Source organism: Equus quagga, chromosome 2, assembly GCF_021613505.1.
Source record: "Equus quagga isolate Etosha38 chromosome 2, UCLA_HA_Equagga_1.0, whole genome shotgun sequence".
Classification (NCBI taxonomy): Eukaryota; Metazoa; Chordata; class Mammalia; order Perissodactyla; family Equidae; genus Equus; species Equus quagga.
In genome coordinates this window covers 46,955,097-46,975,099 of record NC_060268.1, presented here as the reverse complement: position 1 = coordinate 46,975,099, position 20,003 = coordinate 46,955,097, and the positions used below count along the sequence as shown (strand labels likewise).

Sequence of the window (20,003 nt, the reverse complement as noted above, 5' to 3'; positions counted from 1 at the left end):
TTTGAGAGTAACAAGTGGTGCTGGACTTTGGCACATGTGTCTACCTCCCAGGAGGTGACAACTGCCATCACTGGGTTGAGAACTTTTGTTGGGGAGTGTTCTCTGCCTCACTAAGCTGGGTTTGGCATATTCCTCTAGATAATGCTTTTTAAAAAGGAATGCCTTTTAAAAATGTGTTCAAAGTTAATTATTTTCACTTTCTAATTACAAAGACCAGATTCTTCCTTTGCGGAGTGACAGAGGGAGGCAGAAATCATGATCATAAAGTCAGGAAACAGTGTCGCTTCTGGACTCTGGCACTTAAGCTGTGACATTGGGTGAGTTATCTTCTCTGGCCTCACTTTCCTGGACTTTAGAATGAGAGGGTTGGATTGGGTGTTCTGTGAAGATCCCACCCAGTGTTGACCTTTTATAATTCCATGAGCGTGTATGTGGCCTCTTGGCAAATGAGTTTGGAACACTGACAAGGCCAGATTGCTAGACACAAGAATCTAGCAATTTTAGAATTAGTTTTTTAGGTCTTTTAGAAGTAGTTTAAGCACTACTTCTTAAGTAGCTCAGTTTTTTTTTTTTTATGTGAGGAAGATTGGCCCTGAGCTAACATCTGTTGCCAATGCTTCTCTTTTTGCTTGAGGAAGATTGTCGCTGAGGTAACATCTGTGCCTATCTTCCTCTATTTTATGTGGGATGCCGCCACACTGTGGCTTAACGAGTGGTGCTAGGTTTGCGCCTGGGATCCAAACCTGCAAAACCTGGGCCACCAAAGTAGAATGCGTGAACTTAACCACTGGGCCACTGGCTCAGTTTTTGAGGCTGATCACAGCAGATTGCTTGGAGAGAAAAGTAGTGAGACAGATTAAGTTTACTCTTATTTTAAATCTTACAGTGAATGGCTATAAGATTAGATATCTTAAAAATCACATGCCAGGTCCGAATGATCCAATTAAAGGTCAAGTCAACTGTTTTCTTCGTGGACTTTTCTTTCTTTTTGCTTTGTGATATTTTAATTACAAAAGTCATCAGCAGAGCATGCCTGGGCTGCCCAGTAACAGAAAGACTCTTCTGGGGAAGCTTATACAGAAGCTCTGTCAGTCAAGGCAGCAGGTTCTTGAACTGTTTTTTCATTCTTTTCATCATTGGGGGCAGTTTTATTGTAAATTTTTGGTATAACTAAGGGACCATTTTTTGGTGGTGTGAAGTGTTAATTCCCTAATCAAACAGACCAGCAGGTAGAAACTGTTGACACTGTGTCCTTGACCCATTTCTGCAGCCCTTAAATAAGGCCAGAAGAAAAAGAGAGTCACTCTGGTTCCCTGAGGGGATGAACTATAAAACTAACAACTTTTTATCAAGAATTGTATTATTTGCAAAGCATTTCTCATTCTGCAGGGAAAAATCAAAGAAGGTAAGTAATACTATTATCCACATTTTACAGATGAAACAGAGGCTCCGACGGGCTAAGAAGAGCCTCACTCAAATTCACACAAATCTAGTTTTTAAAATTTGTTCTTTTTTATTTTTAGCCCAAAATGTTATATCCTTTGCAGTTGCCTTGCCTATGCCAATGAATTTGCAGATCTTCATTGCGTTTACGTCTGTGTATATCTAGTTCTAGGTACGAGGTTTACATTTTTCACGTTTTCCTATAGAGAAAACATGCTCCACGTCAGTGGTTTTTCACTATTCAGAAGGAGCTAGCAAATGTGAAAGTTCCAACAGAGGAGCAACCAGTATAATTCTACCACAGTATTGTTCTTGGGGGTTATTTTTTTCTTTTAAATGTTACATGTAAATTAACAAGAAGTAAAAGTAACAATACACCTGTTTCAACATGTGATGGTGCTCAGCCATGATTATTTTATTGACTAATTAGATTCAAGTTAAATAAATTACAACCAAAAAAGAGACATTCACCATTATTCACTTGTGGTTCAGAATCTGTGGTTACAGATCGGAAAGGATGACTTTTAACGATATGATACACCAGGTCCCGGCAGCTGGATGGAAAGTCAAGAGCCGGATCACGCACTTCTCCCTCCCATGGCTGGACCTCCCATAGTCATAGCCCAAGTGTACTCTGTGCAGTTGGAAAAGGCCACCTGGCTCTTGAAGACTCATGGTGTCTCATCTGACTTTTCACCCTGTAACCTCGAAGGTCACTGACCAGGAAGGTGCCTACAATCAGAGCTCCTCATTTTAGAACTTTCGCCCCAGAACTCTTTCTGTCATCACACCCGTGCTTGGTGATACACTGAGACCATAACCACCTGCACGGCTGCAACAGGCCGCATCATCAGCCTGAAAGGAAACGCTTTGAGACAGGGCCCGGCCCACCTTTGAGGCTGGGAGGGATGGTTTTATTTACTTTCCAGCGGGACGTTATCTGCCTTAGACTGAAGAAGCATTAGAGAATTCTCTGGTTTGCTTCTGACATCAGCAGTGCAGATATTTGGAAAATGCTTTGAAGCAACTTTGGTTCTAAGTGAGAGCGTAAACTGCCAAAATGATATCTTGACTGAAAACGCTCTGTTTTAGCAGTGAGCCCAAACCTTTTGTATTTTCTATAAAGTACTATTTGCAGGAAAGAATGAGTACCATCTTAATTTTTTTTCACTCTGTAAAGACAAACTTTCAACCACATTATAAAATGATCCATTAAGCCTTGATCAAACTCGGTTGTCCTTATACTACTCTGCCATAGCAAAAAAAAAAAAAAAAAATCCCAGTATGAGCTTCTCTAGTCTTGAGTTTGTGCTTCCTTACCCACAATTAAGGGAGCCGAGATAGCTCAGCTATCAACACTGGGGTTGCTAAAACTTTTTTTCTAAAAGGAATATATGCTAATTCAATAAAACCTCTTTTGGTTGCTACTATATATATATATAATTAGTATTGTACATATTACCATTACTAATATGACTATCACTATGAAATTATATTCATTCCAGGTCCCCTGTGTCCAGAAACAGCAACACATATGAATACTTTAAAAGAAGACTAGCGTTCATAAGGCATGTTGATCTTCAACATGAAACTCTTTTACTTTATAACAAAACATCAACCCAAAAAGAGTATGTTTTAAAAGCTGTGATGACATGGCACAACCAATCTAATTAAAAAGTGGGGAAAAATTTTTCAAATATCCATTATTTTGAGAACATAACAATAAAAAAGTCCCTAATAGCTGCCTAGGTATTTTCAGGGGGTGGGAAGATTTAAATATTTAAATCTGTACATCCCCTGAGTTTTAAAATGCTTCTATTAATAAGGTATAAAATCAAGACTAAGGGCCACTGAGGTGGATTTGGACCCGGTGGAAACGTTTTTGAAGCTTTCCTTCAGTGCATGTGAATTCAGTGAAGGCAAATTGATGAAAAATCTTTTCAGGAGATTTTTCCTTAGGTCCCCTTCCTGGCTGCAGGACTCCAGGAAATTTCCAGATTCCTCTCTCCTCTCAATGGCCATGCTTGGACCTCAGTGCCTGGCTGAAGGATGTTTGAAGAACTGAGTTGGCAAAAAATATACGTATTTAAGGGCATTTAGGAGCAAGTTAAACAACTGGATTTTCTCCTGGTATCCAAAAGGACCAGAGCACATCGTTCAAAGCTACATTAGGGAAAGAACAGTTCATGAACTGCTTTTTGGGAGGGCCACTTAATTTTGTGCTGTTCTCACTCCCCTTTACCAAAAACTCAAACCATCTAAATGACCACTTCTTAGTCTGGAACAGAACAAAACATAGTAAGCAGGTTCTGGTGAATAAGGCCTTGCAAGAATCAGGCTCACTTTATATTCTAGATCAGCAGTCGGAAACTTTTGCTGGAAAGGGCCAGAGGGTAAATGTTTTAGGTTTTGCGGGCCATCTCTCAACTTTCTTGCAATGATTCAGGTCTGCCATTGTATAGCCAAAGTTGGCACAAACTATAATACAAATGCATGTGACGGTGTTCCAGTAAAACTTTATTTACAAAACAGGCAATGGGCTGGCTTTGGACGGAGGGCCATAGTTTGCTCATCCCTATTCTAGATAATAACCACAAATGGTGGCTCTCTTCTGAAAACTGCCAGATTAATGCTCCATCACACAATCTTTAGTACTCTGATCCATAGCTGTGGTTAAAGAAGCCAGTGTGACCTGAGGATTCCATGTTTATGACTCACAGCTGCGTATCAACAGGATCAGAAATGGCTAGGAACACAGAAGGGCCTGTTTCTGTTTCGTTAGGAAACCTGAGCGTGTAGCTGTGTGCCTGGCTTTTGCTAACCTTGGGCAGCAGTCAGGAGCTGAGGATAACAGCCATTCTGGCACTGGCAGGAGGTGCAGGTACAGATGCAGAGAAAGGTAGTATAATTCTGGGTAATATGGTACCTCAGTGACCTAAGGCACCAACTCTAAGTCAGCACTAAGGAATTCATTGCTCAAGCAACTGGGCTTCTCAACTCAGAGGTAAATTTGTTCAGCGTGTGGCTAAAAACCAAAAATATACAAGTTGTGCGAGCAGCAACAGCCAAGAACCACAGAATTCCCTACAGGTAGAGGAAATCTTACCAATCATCTTACCCAGTCTTTTCATATTACCGGTGGGGAAAACAAGGCCCAAAGAGGAAGAGGTAACTTGCTCAGATAGTTTGTGGAGGAATTACCAAATCTCAGCCATTTTGACTTACAATCTGTTGCTATTTCCCCCTAAGGAATCTGAATTTAAAGGGGATTCACTGACCATATAAACATTCACGTCATGAGATTATGACAGCTAAGTGCCTGGCTACCCTTAAAGACAAGTGTTCTGTTGGGATACAAATGGTGCCAGAGAACGCCTGAAATTTACTGAGGGGAGGGAAAAGAATGCATCCCATCACTGGTTTTATGTAGCTGACAAAAACTGCACAGGATAAAGCATTAAATGGCCATCTTCCCACGAATATAAATGCTGGTCTCTCATATTGTACGATAACATGGCAAGAACAGACTGAGAAGTTCTTAAATCAAAGTTTGCATTGATCTGCTTCCCTCCTAACAAATCAAAGGCAAATGTTATCCTCATATCTTTGGTGTCCGTGACGTAGAGGATGCCCTGGGCGATGAAGGCGTTGCCGGCCTTGGATTTGGGGTACGTGGTATTGATGTGTTGCACCACAGAGAATGTCCTCTCGTCCAGTTGTGCTACAAGAATGCTCGAGCCATCCACACTTGAAGCGTAGATAATCCAAAGCCCCTTCTCATCTACAGCTAAATTGAAGTAAGTCTTGGAATTTGCAAAGAGGTATTTTCGATCAAAATACAAGGCATTTTCAAGCTTCAGGGTTTGGGATGTTTCTTTGCCAAATTCAAATCTGAAATGTGCGAAAAAAAAAAAAGCAGAAATGAGTCAACATTTTTGTGGACAAGGGTGGTTTTGGGGTTCTTCTATTAAATTGGGCCGGGGCCTGGGATTCTGCATTCCTAGTCAGTTCCCAGGTCATGCCCATTCTACTGGTCTGCCCACGATGCTACGTGCAGCAAGGATGTAGAAGATGGTGACTACATCTGTGTCCACCTCCTAGCCATGTGGCACCGGGAAAATTCCTCAACATGATGAATCCTTAGGTGTTTGCTGACTTCCTGAAATGTCCTCTCAAAGATTCTTAGTGCTGCAAGGGGCCTTAAGAGATGATCTAGTCTGGTCCTTCCATTTTACAAATAAAAGGAAGTGACTGGCCCAGGAATATGAGTAAGTGGCAGAGCCAGAGGTTGAACCTAGGGTTTCTAACTCCAGGTTTGGGGGTTCTCCCTCTCCTCCATGCTGGAGTTTTAAGACAAAAATTTCATGGCAGTCTAAATGAAGAAGAAAGTCACCAGCTGAGAAGAGATGTAGCAAAGTCATGGCTGGGAAGTCAATTTTCTTGTCAGGTAAGTGACTGGAGAAATTAAGTTATGGCATGAAACCCCATGCACCTGAAGCCAGGGGGCTGTCCGATTTGGATGACACCAAATCTAGACCGTACCAAAAAGAGGATTATGGAGACAGCCCTGATGGCCTAGTGGTTAAAGTTTGGCATACTCCACTTTGGCAGCCTGGGTTCAGTTGCTGGATACGAGGCCACACCACTCCTCTGTTAGTAGCCATGCTGTGGCAGTGGCTCACATAGAAGGACCAGAAGAACTTACAAGTATATGCAATTATGTACTGGGGCTTTGGGGTTGGGGGGAAAAGGAAGGGAAAAAAAGGAGGAAGATTGGCAACAGAAGTTAGCTTAGGGCAAATCTTCCCCTGGAAAAAAAATATATATAATAAATATATATATTTAATATATATATTTTATATACAAAATATATATATATATTCCTATAGAGGGACTTATTTAAAAAAAAGTGGATTGTGATTCAAAGGTACCTAGCTCCAGGAATGAAAATTCAGGGACATTAGGCTAAAAGACAAGAAAGACACCAGAGGGTGCCATTGAGCAGCGCAAGAAATGTGAAATGTGTAAGACTGTGGCGTGGATACACATTGGAGCATATCCAGACTTGAAGCCAATTAAGAAAACCTGAAGTAAGTTTGAAAAGAAACCAGAGGAGTGAGGGCTTGGTAAGGCCCTGCCTGCCTGTCTCAGCTCACGGGGTTCTCTTTCCCCTGAATGCCTGGGACTCAGTGCTGCCATTTGGTCCGTGTCTGGTACTGGTACCTAGCAGCTGCATGCTTAATGAGGCTTGTCTCTCCCAGGAGGAAAAGGGTCTGATTCCGGCCTGCCTCTCCTGGCATAGAGCAGGGCCTCAGCACAGCTCTCCTAACCAGAGCATCAGGCAAACTTAGCTGCATTAGAAGACACTCTTTCTTAGAGTGGCCAATCCTCCTTCCAGGGCTCATTCGCCCCAGGACCCCCCACCCCCCACCATGTAACGACAGCCCTATGTAAATGGCAGCAGGGCGCCACAGGACTAAATGAGGACGAATGTCAGAGGAAGAAGCCTGTCGGGGGCAGATGACTACAGAACAGGAGGTGGGCAGTTGTCCTTTTCTATGAGCACAAGACTGCCTAAATGAGGTGGCCGGGGAGATGGGGAGATGATGGGGGAGTCCAGTAGAGAGAGAGGAGAGGCAAAGGAGGGGACAGTTCGAGCCACGGCCGATGCGTGTGTCTAATGTGGCTGGTTTAACTGCACCTTGTTCTCCAGTGCCAGCACGGTTGTTGAGGCTGGTCCTCACTGAGGGGAGGAGATGGTGAGGGAGAAGGGACCCAGTCCTCCCTGCAGGTCCTTGTCTCTTGTTCTGAATGACTAGGACCACGGTTTTCATACACCGGACTTGTTATTTCAGATGGGGTACAGCTGGAGGGCTGCGGAGGCTCTCGTCCTCCTTTTCATTTTTATTGAGGACATGGAGAGCACAGGAGGTGGTGTCTCTTGTCCAAGGTTATGGAGTGAGTAGGAGATAGAGCTGGAACCTGACTGAGTGCACTGCTCTCTTGATTTGTCCAAGATGACCTGCTTCTGCCTCGAAAGCCGGAACTTGACTTCTTTTTGAGCCACGAAGACAAAACTCCAGCAATTCTTGTGGGGAGCAGAGAAAACTCGACCGTTGCCCTGGGCACAGTGTACCTGCGTGACCACCTCCCTTCTCCTTGGGAAAGCAGAGTGGGGAGAAGAGGTGGCCTGGCGAGGGCTCCATCAGGGTGACGGATCGGTCTGCAGGCAGAGCCCCCTGACTTTGCATTGCAGTCCCTCGTCTTCGATGATCTCAGCTATGACGGGAAATTCTTCACACCCAAAGTTTTTCAGAACAAAACCGATTTCGGGGTGTGACACCTTCCTGCTAGCTCTGGAGCTCTGGGTTCTGGCTGTTTCCTTTCTCAAAGGATGAGAGAGCTGCAGCCCTTGGCACTCCAGGTCTACTTCTCTTTGGCTCTGACCTTACTCTTGGCCTCCAGACCAGCAATAAATGCAGACCCCAGGCAGGGGCTGGTCGTGGGGCTCACTCATTGCATCTTGTGGTTTATACCGTCAGCAAACGCTGATTGACTTCTGACGGTGTGCCAGGCCCTGGGGACATAAAGATGGTGAACCACAGTCCCTACCCTTAAGCAGCGCATGGATAGCTAAGCGCCTCACAGCAGCTGCTGTCTGGGATGGGTGAGAAAGTACTGCGGGGCCCTGAGGAACTCACCTCACTATGGTTTTGGAGCCTCCTTTGTGGTAGTAGAGAGAGTTGTTGTAAACGGCATGCCCACAGCCATGGAAAAAATAGGGGAGTTGGATAAGCGTGTAACTGCCATTCAGCAGTGAGGGCTCGTCCTTGAATTCCTTCACCCTGATGCCTGCAGGAGAGAAGCCAGGGAAAGGGGCTGTCACCTGCCGTCAGGGCTGGCCATCACAGCATGGGGGTGAGTGGGGGAGGAAGTTGAAGGAGGGAAGTTGGGAGTGAGATGTCCTGTAAGTGTCTTTGTCCAGTCTGAAGAGTCTCAGACTCCCAAACTCCAAGTCCGGTTCTCCTCTATGGATTCCTGAACCGTAGTCGCCCCACACAGTCGGCTTGGCTCCTCCCAGGAAAACTATCACCCCCTCCCCACCCCACTCTAGCTTGTTTATAAAATTCTCTATCAGACTGACACAGGCCTATACCAGGAAGAGTGACTACTTGGCAATTGTTCAGACCTGTCCTGCCTCCTCCTGCACCCACGGCAGCCACTATTTCACATTATTCCTCTTTCCTTTTGAGCCACAGAATCCTTCTCAGCTGGTGATCCATGCTGTCATCACCAGCTGATCAGTCAGCCTTGACGAGATGAAGAAGCATGTCTCAGCTATTGCTCTGACCAGTGAGTATGCCCAGACCCCTTCTGGAATGAGGCCACTGCTACCACCACTGGCAATTCCTGAGCACATCCCTTTGGGGCAGTATGACTAGGGTCATGCTCAGATGCAGTGTATCTGCAAGGTGGCCCTTCACCTTCTCTGCTGGGCTCTCTGTCCAACAGATAACTGAGAAAGATGGCCAAAAGGACCATCCTGGGAGGGTGCCAATCTCAGCAACAGATGGACAGTGCAAACGATTTTGTCTCTGACGTTGCTTCCACATTATGGTTTTGGGGTTTATGAGGCCATCAGTCATCATGCTATTTATTTCCTTCTGGATACTTTGCCTAAAGTTGGATAAGCCATACTGGGGGTGCCCGGGTCATGTCCTGTGACCTGAACTGCAAGGCTGGTCATCAGTGTGCTCAAAGAAGAAAAATATTCTGCCCACTCATTTGTGCTTCTTAAAATAAAGAGCAGTTCTGTTAAACCAATTAGCAGGGATTTCAGACGCACAGAAATAGAATAAGCCTGAAGGTAGGCAACAGAGGAAAGATACAATCATAACACAGATATAGATCATCTGCCAAGAGACGGTACCTGAGAAATGCTCAGTCACCCAGATCCGTTCATCACTCTTGTTAGCGGACTCTCGTATCCAAGTGCCAAATGTCTCTGTCACTTCTAATACTTGTGTTGGATTTCCAATGGAAGCAATCATGGATTCTACCAGAAGAGGATGAAGTTACTCACCTGCCAATTATGACTTCAAGGCAACCAATTTCTGAATTTAACATAGGATCTCTACCTGCTTGTGGGGAATGGTGTTCATTGACTTTTTCATCAGCTTTTCCAACCAAGGTGTCATCATTTGGTACAGCACATGTCTCCCCTGAAACAACAATAATCAGAGCAAACGCAGTGGGCACAGTGAGATTCATCTAACTGTGTAACTGGTGCTCCCCCACCTCGTTCCAGACTCTGGTCCCACGAGCATCCCTTGGAATAGGCCCACCAAGGTTTTTGCTTGCTTTTAAGCAATATCAACCCATCCACTTCCAAATATTTTCCCCTGCTTGATGAGTTCCCAACAAGCTTTCAAAGACCACAGTTGCTAAGATAATACAATCCAAAGAGGATGTCAGTAAAAGGGAAACAGGGGTCTAAGCCAGCCTGTTCAGGCCCTCAGCCATCTGAGGGAAAGAGAGGCTTATTGACACCTTCCTGGTCTCTCTGGGCAGGTGGTATCACCATCACGGTTGCATTTTTCTGGAAGGATTTTCACTTCCAGGAAGCTGATGGGGAGCAGTGAGGGAGCAACCTCATGACAGGGCGGCTCTCTTTATTCTGTCTTCCTGGACCACCAGGGGGAGGAGTCTCAGAGGAAGGAGGAGCCTGGAGGCAGCCCCACCGGAGAAGTTGAGCGGAGACATTGGGCCCACTCACCACCATTTCCCACCTGTGTCTGCTTGAAGGCATATGGGACACAGGGCGCCTGATTCACAGTTGGTTTGAGGCTACACCTGAGCTGGAATTCATCCTCCTCTGCTTGTCACTGTTCCCCTTAACAAATGGGATTAATTCAAACCTTTGGTGAAGAGGTGGCTTGGGGTGGCAGGAGCAGGACAGGAGGAGGGAAGGAACATGGCCAGTACCCAGATGAGGGGGAGTGGATGGCTGTGGTAAGGGCCCTGGTCTGGGGCAGGTTGGGGCAAACTGGGCTTTCTAGGAAAGGCCAGGTCCACTTGCCTAGACAAATTCTGAGGCATTCAAATCACCTCTGTGGTCACTAGAGAAGCTCACAGAACAATCTGGAAAGTTTTCTTATCAGGGAAAGAAGGGGGCCGCACCCTTCACGATCTCTAAGCTTCTTTACCTGGACAAGGCTATGTTTCTCTGAACTCCTTCTGTCATCGATGAGAGCCATCTCAGGGACCTGTTATGACTCCCCCACAGGCAATCCTGCTGCCTGAGTTTCATCTGGAGTTTCCCCTTATGAACTTGGGCTTTGCAAAGAAAGGGACAGAGAGACCCTCCTGTTCTTAGTCTGAAGAAAGGTTCTCATTAATTCCTGTCGTATCAACCCGCTTCTAAAGCTGTGGGGGTGGGAGGGGGTTAAAGAAATGGAAGTGGAGCAGGAGAGAGAGCCAAGTTCAGATGCCGGATGCCTGGCAACCGATGACTCATTTCTCAGAGGCAGAGTGGAAGATAATGGCCTCTCATTTAAAGCAGTTTTCACAACTCTGGGGCCCAGCCCCTGCTGACCAGCCTCCTGGTAGACAGGCGAGGCGGAGGAGAGAGCTTCTCCAGGCAGCCCCTGTCACCAGCTGACAGAGCCTCTGGCAAGTTAGAATTCCGCAAAAGCTAGGGTCAGCTCTCCACTCCTCTCTCAGGCGAAGGTTCCCGCTCAGTTCCATCTCCAAGGAGGCTGAGCAAAGGGCTGACGCTAATGGAGGGGGTGGCGCTGATCGCCAGCCACAGAGCCACCGTGCTGCGATTTAACATCATGCTAACTGTTGAGCAGGATTATAATCAGGCTCCCTTATGGGGCAGGGGTGACATCTTTGAAGGTACAGATTCGCCCACTGAAAGCTGTGCGCCCCTCAAATGTCTTCCAGAAAGAACAGTGCCCCAGACAGAACGAAAGGCCGTTTGGGAAAGTGGCAGTGGATCCACAGCAAGTGTGAGTGAAACCCCAGTCAGGAGCCTCCTGTCACCACAGAAGTCACGGCATCATGTTATGCCTCCTCGTAGCCCGAGCAGGTGAGTGGGTCCAGGTCACCCCTTTTGGGAAGAAGTTCCAGCTTCGCTGTAGAAGCTTTTTCCATTAATATGGTTCTTGATTTCTGATTAGCTTTCAATCCCATGGCCACCCCTGTCACAAACTGGCCAAGAACAAGCCCTCTTGGCCTGCCAGAGATCAAGCATTCCCTGTCCTTGGTGGGCTTAGTCTCAAAGGGTGAATTTCCATCTCTGAAAAGAAGATGCTCTGAGAGCAAGGCCTTTACAGTCAGGCGCACATGGGTTTGAGTCCCAGCTCTGTCACTTACTAACTGAGTGACCTTGGGCAAGCTGCTTAGCAACTTGGGGTTTAGTTTTGTATCTGTAAATTGGTGACAATAACAATTCCTGAATTATAGGACTGTTGTGAGAATTAAATGAACTAAGCACTTAGCACTGTGCCTGGCACATTATTAGCACTCAAACTTAGTGGTGGTGATGGTAGTACTGTAGTATTTGTGCAGAGTTAACCAATATGAACCTCCCCATCATCTCCTCCAGCATCAGTCAAGCCCACATGCTCCAAAAGTGAACAGCTTAGCCCTTGAGACTGTTTCAGGGGAGACGGATGGTGGATTTGGTAAGGAAGAGGAATAGTCTGGTGATAAATGAGAGAGGCGAGGGAAAGGGGTGGGAGGCCCAATGCTAAACCTGCCTCCAGTCCTCATCCCGGGGGCAGACGGCTCAGGCCTCCCATGAACGTGTTGCAAGTGGGAGCTCTGGCTTTGGACAAAATCTCCTCCCTCTATTTAAAAAATCTGGTCATAAAGCCAGGTAAAGTCTGAGAGTTTGGGATCACTAGCAAAAGAGGCAGGTTCCCTGGGGCAGGGCTTGGCGACCTGAGCACTGGCCGTTGAACATGTTTGGCTGCCGAGACCCTTTGGATCTTCTGCTTCCAGGGGGCCCTGGGGGACCTGGAGGGCCTGGAGGCCCAGGGGGGCCAGGTGGGCCTGGCGGGCCGGGTGGGCCTTGGTCACCTTTGGCACCTGGAGAGAGAGAGAGACAAGGAGAGGGGGAAGAGATTGATTAACGAGCCGTGATCAGAGACTGGGTGTCACACAGGGAAAAGGAGAATGAGGTGCTCCAGGGAGGCTCGCTGGACGTCCCCTCCCAGAGCTAACTGTGCTCCAGCACTTGTCCACGCAGAGACGAGGAAGCAGCCATAGTAGGTGTTGACTTCCAACTATGTACCTGGAGCTGTGCTAAGCTGTACCTCAACTTTGAAGAAAATGCCTGTGCTTCCTTTCAGTTGTCCTCTGAGGTATTTTAAGTTGCTTGCTTACTTGTCTTGTTCTAGATCGTGTTGCATTTAATAGATGTTTGGAAAAAGGAAACTGCCTTCCTCCTAATTCAATCCAACCATGACATTTAGACCTGAATGATCTAAGATCCCAGATTTGGTCTTGCCAACGCTAGGGTAACACACACAGTTTTCTCCCTTTTGAAAGCACAGAATTCTAGAACATGCTGTAAAACAGATGGCCACAAAAGGAAAATGAGAGAAAACCCAGAGCAGCCCTTATATGAAAACGCGGGCAGGTCTCCAGGCCTGTTCCCCCTCGGAGAGGCCCGAGCACCAGCCTCTTACCTGCAGGGAGCACATCGTTGGACACGTCTCCCTTGTCCCCCTTTTCACCCTTCTGTCCTGCTGGGCCTTCGTTTCCAGTCAAGCCCAGTTCACCAGGGTCTCCCTTTTCCCCTGGATTTCCTGGGGCTCCAGGTAGCCCTGAGAAAAAGATGATTTATTAGCCTCTTGTGCCAGAAATTCTGGTACATTACTTTGTAATACTATACTTTGTACTTTTAAGGTGAAGCAGCTTCAAAAACCAAATACATAACACTTTATAACCATTTTAGGATAGCAGCGTGGCCATAAATTCATTAAAGAATAGTATTTCCAGGTGGCTCTGCTGGAGTATTTTTAGAAACGTTTGGCTGGGACAAGTTGGAGAGAGGAGTGAACCACAAGAGGGACAGTCACAGCAAGAACAGAAAGATGGTGAGGCCCAATCAGAAGTCAGGCCCCACCCCCACACAGGACCGCGGGAACCCTGAGAGGAGCCGGCTTGGTGCTGTCATGGTGAGTGTTGTTATCTGCATTATTAGGTTTATTCCTCACAACATATTGGAGTGGAGGCTGGGAAGTTATCCTTATTCTCATTTTCTAGAAGTTGGAACTAAGGCCTACAGTGGTTATAGCTAATGCCACTAAGTGGGCAGCAAAGATCTTCTGACTCCATCGCCACTGTCCTTTCCTCCGACATTCCAATGTAAAATGCTTTTAACCAAAATAGCAAAACAGGTAAAGTTGCTCTAGGACAGGCATTAAGAGGGATGGTGATAGCGTGAACAAATTGCAGTGGGTGGGATTTCTGCCTCTGCTCATGGTGAGCCATCACTACAGGAATTGCAGTCCTGCCACACACAGCTAGAAAAAGCTGACATCTATGCAATGACTCATCTCAGCACTGGACCATGGCCAGCATAGGATTCTGATCCCTGGGAAAAAGGAGCAAACGAGGTTCATAATATGATTGTCCCAGCTTACTACTGGCAGGTAGTTTCCAGAGAGCAGTACAGGGACAGAGAACCCACAGAGCCTGGTGATTTCATTGAGGTGAGGAGACAAAAACCAGAATTTGGGAGATGAGGTGGCTAGAATTTGGGAGACAGAATATGAGAGAGGAGATAGTTGTACAGAAAGAGCTCTGGAGAACTTCAGAGGGGTTTCCTTGGGTCTTTGGCTGAGTAATGATCTGTGAAACCCTACAAGGCAGGAAAAGAATAAGCCAGAAAGCAGGTGACTGCACCGCTCTCAGAGCTTACACAGGGGACATGCTCATTCCTCCCAGTCCAGGCAGAGAGATCTCAGAAAAGGATGGGATATTGGGTAGAGTCCTTGGAAGAGTCTTGTCTTAGCAGTGGGGCTAAATTAGCCCGACAGTCAAGGCTGCTGTGGATCCATCATAACAAGGCTTAAAAACAAGCTCCAAAGGGATGAAACTGATCTGCAAATAGTCTAACTGCATGCCAGAACAGAGTCCAAAGTTTAAATCATTCAGTCAATGTAATAGAGCAAATTAACAATGTAAGCAAGCAAAAAAATCATGATCATCTCAATGGATGCAGAAAAGGCATTTGATTAAATCCAACACCCATTCTTAATAAAATTTCTCTCAAACTAGGCATAGAAGGAAACTTCTTCAATTTAAAAAGTGTCATCTATGAAAAACCTACAGCTAACATCATCCTTAATGGTGATAGACTCAATGCTTTCCCCCTAAGATCAGGAATAAGACAAAGTATCTTCTCCCATCACTTCTATTGCACACTCTACGAGAGGTCCTAGCCAGTACAAAAAAAGCAAGGAAAAAGAAAGAAAAGGCATACAGCTTGGAAAGGATGAATTAAAACTGTCTTTATTTGCAGATGACATGATTATTTATGTGGAAATATCTCAAGGAATCTATAAAAGAGTTATTAGAAGTCATGAGCACCCTGGGGCCCTGGGAGGGAAAGTGATTGCCTAATATTGGGCAAAGGAACTGCCGGGTATGCGTCAACTAACATGAGACCCTATTGCAGGGACCACGTGCTCATTTTGATAACAGCCTCGTGGAGATATTGCTCAATAGAAACGTTGCTCAAAGTAGGAGAGATTTCAGGCAACAGAGAAGAGCCAGAGGCACACTTTAGTGCAGGCAAACCTTTAGTTCCTCTCAATGCCTACAACCAAGAGGGCTTAGGCTCCATTGCCTTTTCTAATTACCCTTGACAAATAGAAATGGCAAGCAATAGGATATATTGGAGTATATGAGGAAGCCATTTGGTGTAAACCTAATTCGGCCTGACTTTGTTTTTCCAAAAGGGCCTGACCTCGGCTGTTGAGCATGCATTGTATATCTGCTTTAGACATTGCCTATGGCAAGAACAAAGGCCCTTGAGATAAAGGTGCAACTTCTCTCCCCATCCCAACGTTGGCATTCCCTTAAGGATTAAGCATCTTTCCTTAGGCTAGGAACTGATTGCTGCGCTCACCTGTGACCACCCAGCTCAAGACCATAGACTTGCTTTCTGCTGCACCTGCTGAGATAGCAGACCCACTACCTGCTGTGTCCATCAAGCCCTGTGCCAACAGGGCAATCTTGTGACTATTGTGGGAGGGGCATTTCAATCATATGTGAAACATCCTGTTTGGGGGTATATAACCACTCTGTATACTTCTTTGATGTCCTTTCTTCCTCGAGAAGAAAGGCCCTGGGCCATGGTCCTCAGATTTTAGCTCAGAATGAACTCTCCCAAATTTTCATTTATAGATTTGTTGTGGATTATTTTCGTCAACACCCTGCCAGTCCCACACCCTTCTTATAGGCTCTGGCTAAGTCATTGCCCATTTGCACCTCTCCTATGCCCCATCAGCTTGACCAATCTTCATTCTCCAGTTATCTTTCTGGCATTGCCATTGTCTTCCCTCCAGATTTGAAACCAAGTCTGGACTGCCCCCACCCTCACTTCCTGCCAGCGCCATCCCAAGAGAATCACAGAATTCTGGATTAGAAGGCACCTTAGAGGTCATCTAGGTCAACCTGCCACCCAACCCTTTAAGTGTCTCTACATCACCTGACTGGCTCTTCTCAAGCCCTTCTGGCAATGGGGAGGTTATTACATCGCATCACACCAGATGGTACTCGAAATACTCCACACTGCTACCAAAGGCAATTATTCCCTCAAACATACATCTGAGCTCTTCATACCTTTTCCTTTATGCCAGAGGAGTGATAAATACTCAAAATGGTTTCTACTCTTCTATATCCAAGGGACCCATCACATGCCATCCCAGGGAAGACAGCAGTGTAGGAAAGAACCTTCAAGTGTTGATCACTGTTAGAAAATGTAGTGAACAGTTTTCTAGATTTCAGCCAACCATAAAAAACACTTCAGTGAAAACCCTGAAATTCAGCTGTAGCTGAGAGTCAGAGCCCTGGGGTTCCCCTCCTCAGCCAGTGGTGATCTGGGGTGGGCACATACACTGATGGAAGAGCTGGCGACCCAGGGAAGAGGATGTGAAGGAGAGCAAGGAAGCCCCTCCATTGTTGGCACTTGTTCTGCCAAGGATTCAGTAACACAGGGGGAAAATCATTCCTGGCGGGGGGGGCGGGTCATGGCTCATAATGCTTCTCTCATTATGAGAGATGAGGGCTGGGTCATCCCTGCCCACAGTCATTAAGACATCTTGCTGGAAAGTGATTCACTTAAGAGGAGCCCTTAATCGGGGACCCCTGCATGAGAAGATGTTCTTTTGTCAGTATTTAAATAGGCAATTTGTCACATTATCTGCAGGACACAAAAGACGAGAACGTTGCCATAGAGTCCAGCCAGCACAATGCACCAAGTATAACTGATACCTTCCAAAGGTTTCACATGCCCGGATTTAGCAAAGCTCAGGGAAACGGTATCTTCTAGTTCAGGGTTTCATCTTTCAGGCATTTATTCTAGTCACAAAGAGCCTTTCTGCATCATCATCCTATTTCCCCTTCTTTTCTTTTATTCCTTCCACTTATGCCTTTTATTTTCTTTACCAAAAAGGCCATGTGTGAAATAGGAAAATGTTCCTACTGTACGCAGCTATTGAAGGCAGCCCCCACAGGGGTGGGTATTTAAAGCTCAACATATTAAAGACCTTTGCTTAAGGGTGTATTTTGACCCTTAGCTGGGTGTGCATGATCATTTTTTAGCTTTCGTTAGGAAAGGGTGGGGACGTTTTGTCTATATACAGTCTGTTTTGCCCTCTCGTAGCCATTGCCTCCGAGAATTCCCCTCGTCTTTGTTGGTGAAATCGCCTTGGCCATGTACCGGCCGTGCACTGGTGTCAAGAGTACACCACACCTAATCTCATTCATGAGATTCCTAATCTCATCGGAGGACCTGTGTGTGGCACTTTCTATCCTGCCCTGACTCAGCCGTGCACAGTGACACTATTACACTGTGTGGCCTGGGCCCAGGCATTGTTTGTCCCATGACTCCTGGCAGGTTTTGAGTCAGCACATTCTGCTAGAGAAGAAAGGCCGGATTCTGCGTGCCCAACTCATGTGCTAGAAGTAGCTCTCTGCTGTTTTTCTTCCCCGCTGGCGCCCACTCAAAACAAACCATTTTACCAGCTTTAGAGTTTGGGGTTGTGTGATGTTGCTGGGGTCAACTCCACCAACCTCCCGGCAGGGGGTGAGGGAGGATGTCTTATTTTTGGCAGGACCATCTGTCACAGGCTGAGGCAGGGAGAAAGGGGACCCGAGGGTGTCGCACAAAACCCAGTCCTGAGACTAGGATGAATAAGGAGGGGAGGTGTTTATTTGTTTTTACGGGGATTTGATTTTTAGAGATGACACTGCAGCATTAACTCTTAAGTGAGAAAGTGAGAGACAGATGGAGAGAAAGAAAATGCTTGGTTTTGAGGCAACAGAATGTCAAACTTCACAGAAGATGCTAGTTGCAAAACTGACAACATTTCAGTCTCTTTTAGGTCCAATTCTTCTCTCCAAATCTAAGTCAGTGTTTTCAGACGAATATAGGCATTTCAACTTAGAGTTCCTTTTGGTCTAAACCCAAGCTTCTCCTTCCCCATTTTGGGAAGCAGCAGCAACAGTAACAGCTATCACTAACAGAGTGCGTTCTAGGTGTCCGACCCTATTCTGAGTGTTTTATATATATTAACTCATTTCATCCTCCTAACAACACTATGAGGTTGATATTTCATTGTCCCCATTATACAGACGAGGAAATGTGGCACAGAGCAGTTGAGTGACTTGCCCAAGGGCTCACAACTAGTAAGTGGAGGAGCCAGGACTCAACCTAAGCCCTCAGGCCCTGGCTCCATGCGATGATTCCACCAGGGTTCTTAGCATTCCTAAGGTCAGCAACGGAGGCTTATCTTTCATACTTCACCTGTTAGACTAGACCTCCAAAACTCTGATTTTGTCAGGTTAGTCTTCTTCGCAAGAGCCCATGGTGGGTCCCACCTGCTCCTGCAGATGTAAAGTTGAAACCCTTGGCGCCACTGCAGTCTAGGCTGGGGCACTTATGCCCAGAGGCAGCTTCACTAACAGTTCCTCCAGGTGAGTCCTTTCTGTCCTCCCCCTGCAATGTTCTCCCCACCTCCCCTCTACTTATTTCCAAGATGTCCATCACACTTTCTCTTGGCCCTTACACTTAACTCTACCGCACAGTCCAGCCTCTACATAGGGTCCTATTGTTCATTACCTGCACAAGAAAGTTTAGCTTTTCTTCTGGCAGCATGACCTGCTGGGCAGAATACAGCAGTCTTCAAGGCAGAATAACCAATTACCGAGTACACGCTGTGGGTAAGATACACCTTCCCTTTCAACTGGGCGGTAAGCCCTTACGGACGGAAACTATGTTCTATTCTTCCCATTCGTGCATGAATTCATTCATTCTTCATTCATCAAGCATTTATTGAGCCTTGAGTGGGGCCTGGCTGAGAGCTGTGCCAAGTAATAGAATATAGAAGATATAGTCTCCCCTTCATAGACAAACACTGGAGCAGACTGTTCAAAAACGGGAACTGTGTTAGAGTTGTTGGAACCCAGCCGCCTCCGTCTGTTGATGGTAGAGTGACTCGCCCAAGGCCTCAGAGCTGGTTGGGGATGGAGTCAAGTGCTCCTGGAACTCCTTCCACTGTTGCCCTTTCCCTCGAGAACAGGGAACAAGAGGCACAAAATCAACTCTGCCTGCCTGGCAGGTAATTACTCACTGAACTGTGGGTTCTTGCCCAGGTCCTGCAGGCCTCTCTAAAGGGCTGGCCCCCCCACAGCCCTCCCAGTAAGACCCAGCATTGGCTCAGGTCAAGGGCATCCACAGTCCTACACCCTTCAACAGCTAACGGCACTAGCTCCCAAGGCCCAGGATCTTTCCTGCCCACACCTGCTCTGTGGTACCTCCAATAACGTGTTCTCACAACTCGGGCCCAGTCTCCTTGAGCCTGGAAGTTTAGTGCAGTTGTGGTTAAGAGCATGGGTCTAGAAGTCAGAGAGACCTGGATTCAAGCCCTCTACTTATTAGCTTTTTTACCCCTTAAATGTAACATTATTTGTATATATATACATACATATATATATATATATATTTTTTTTTTTCTTTTTCCTCCCCAAAGCCCCAGTATATCATTGTATATTTTAGTTGTGAGTCCTTCTATGTGAGCCACCACTGCAGCATGGCTACTGGTAGACGAGTGCTATGGTTCCATGCCCAGAACTCAACCTGGGCCACTGAAGCGGAGCGCACCGAACTTTAACCGCTATGCCATCAGGGCTGGCTCATTAGCTTTATGACATTGGACAAGTTATGTCCATTCGTTCAACAATGACTTTATTGCCCTCCTTTGCTGAGTGTTCCAGGCACTGGAGGTTGGGACTAAGCAAGACACATGTGGCCTGGC

At 46.3% G+C, this 20,003-nt stretch overlaps 1 protein-coding gene across 2 annotated transcripts in view; it reads right to left on the bottom strand.

The window, feature by feature from the left end:
* Nucleotides 1-1,837: 1,837 nt before the first annotated feature.
* Nucleotides 1,838-20,003, bottom strand: part of GLDN (gliomedin) — a 50,796-nt gene continuing 32,630 nt past the window's right edge. For both annotated transcript variants that reach the window (XM_046649052.1, XM_046649057.1), the window contains 6 exons: nucleotides 13,143-13,280; nucleotides 12,394-12,540; nucleotides 9,582-9,665; nucleotides 9,374-9,499; nucleotides 8,145-8,295; nucleotides 1,838-5,334 (listed from right to left, as the gene is read on the bottom strand). In XM_046649052.1, coding sequence (XP_046505008.1) covers nucleotides 4,866-5,334; nucleotides 8,145-8,295; nucleotides 9,374-9,499; nucleotides 9,582-9,665; nucleotides 12,394-12,540; nucleotides 13,143-13,280 — 1,115 coding nt within the window. In that variant the 3' untranslated portion in view covers nucleotides 1,838-4,865. The remainder of the gene's footprint in view (nucleotides 5,335-8,144; nucleotides 8,296-9,373; nucleotides 9,500-9,581; nucleotides 9,666-12,393; nucleotides 12,541-13,142; nucleotides 13,281-20,003) is intronic.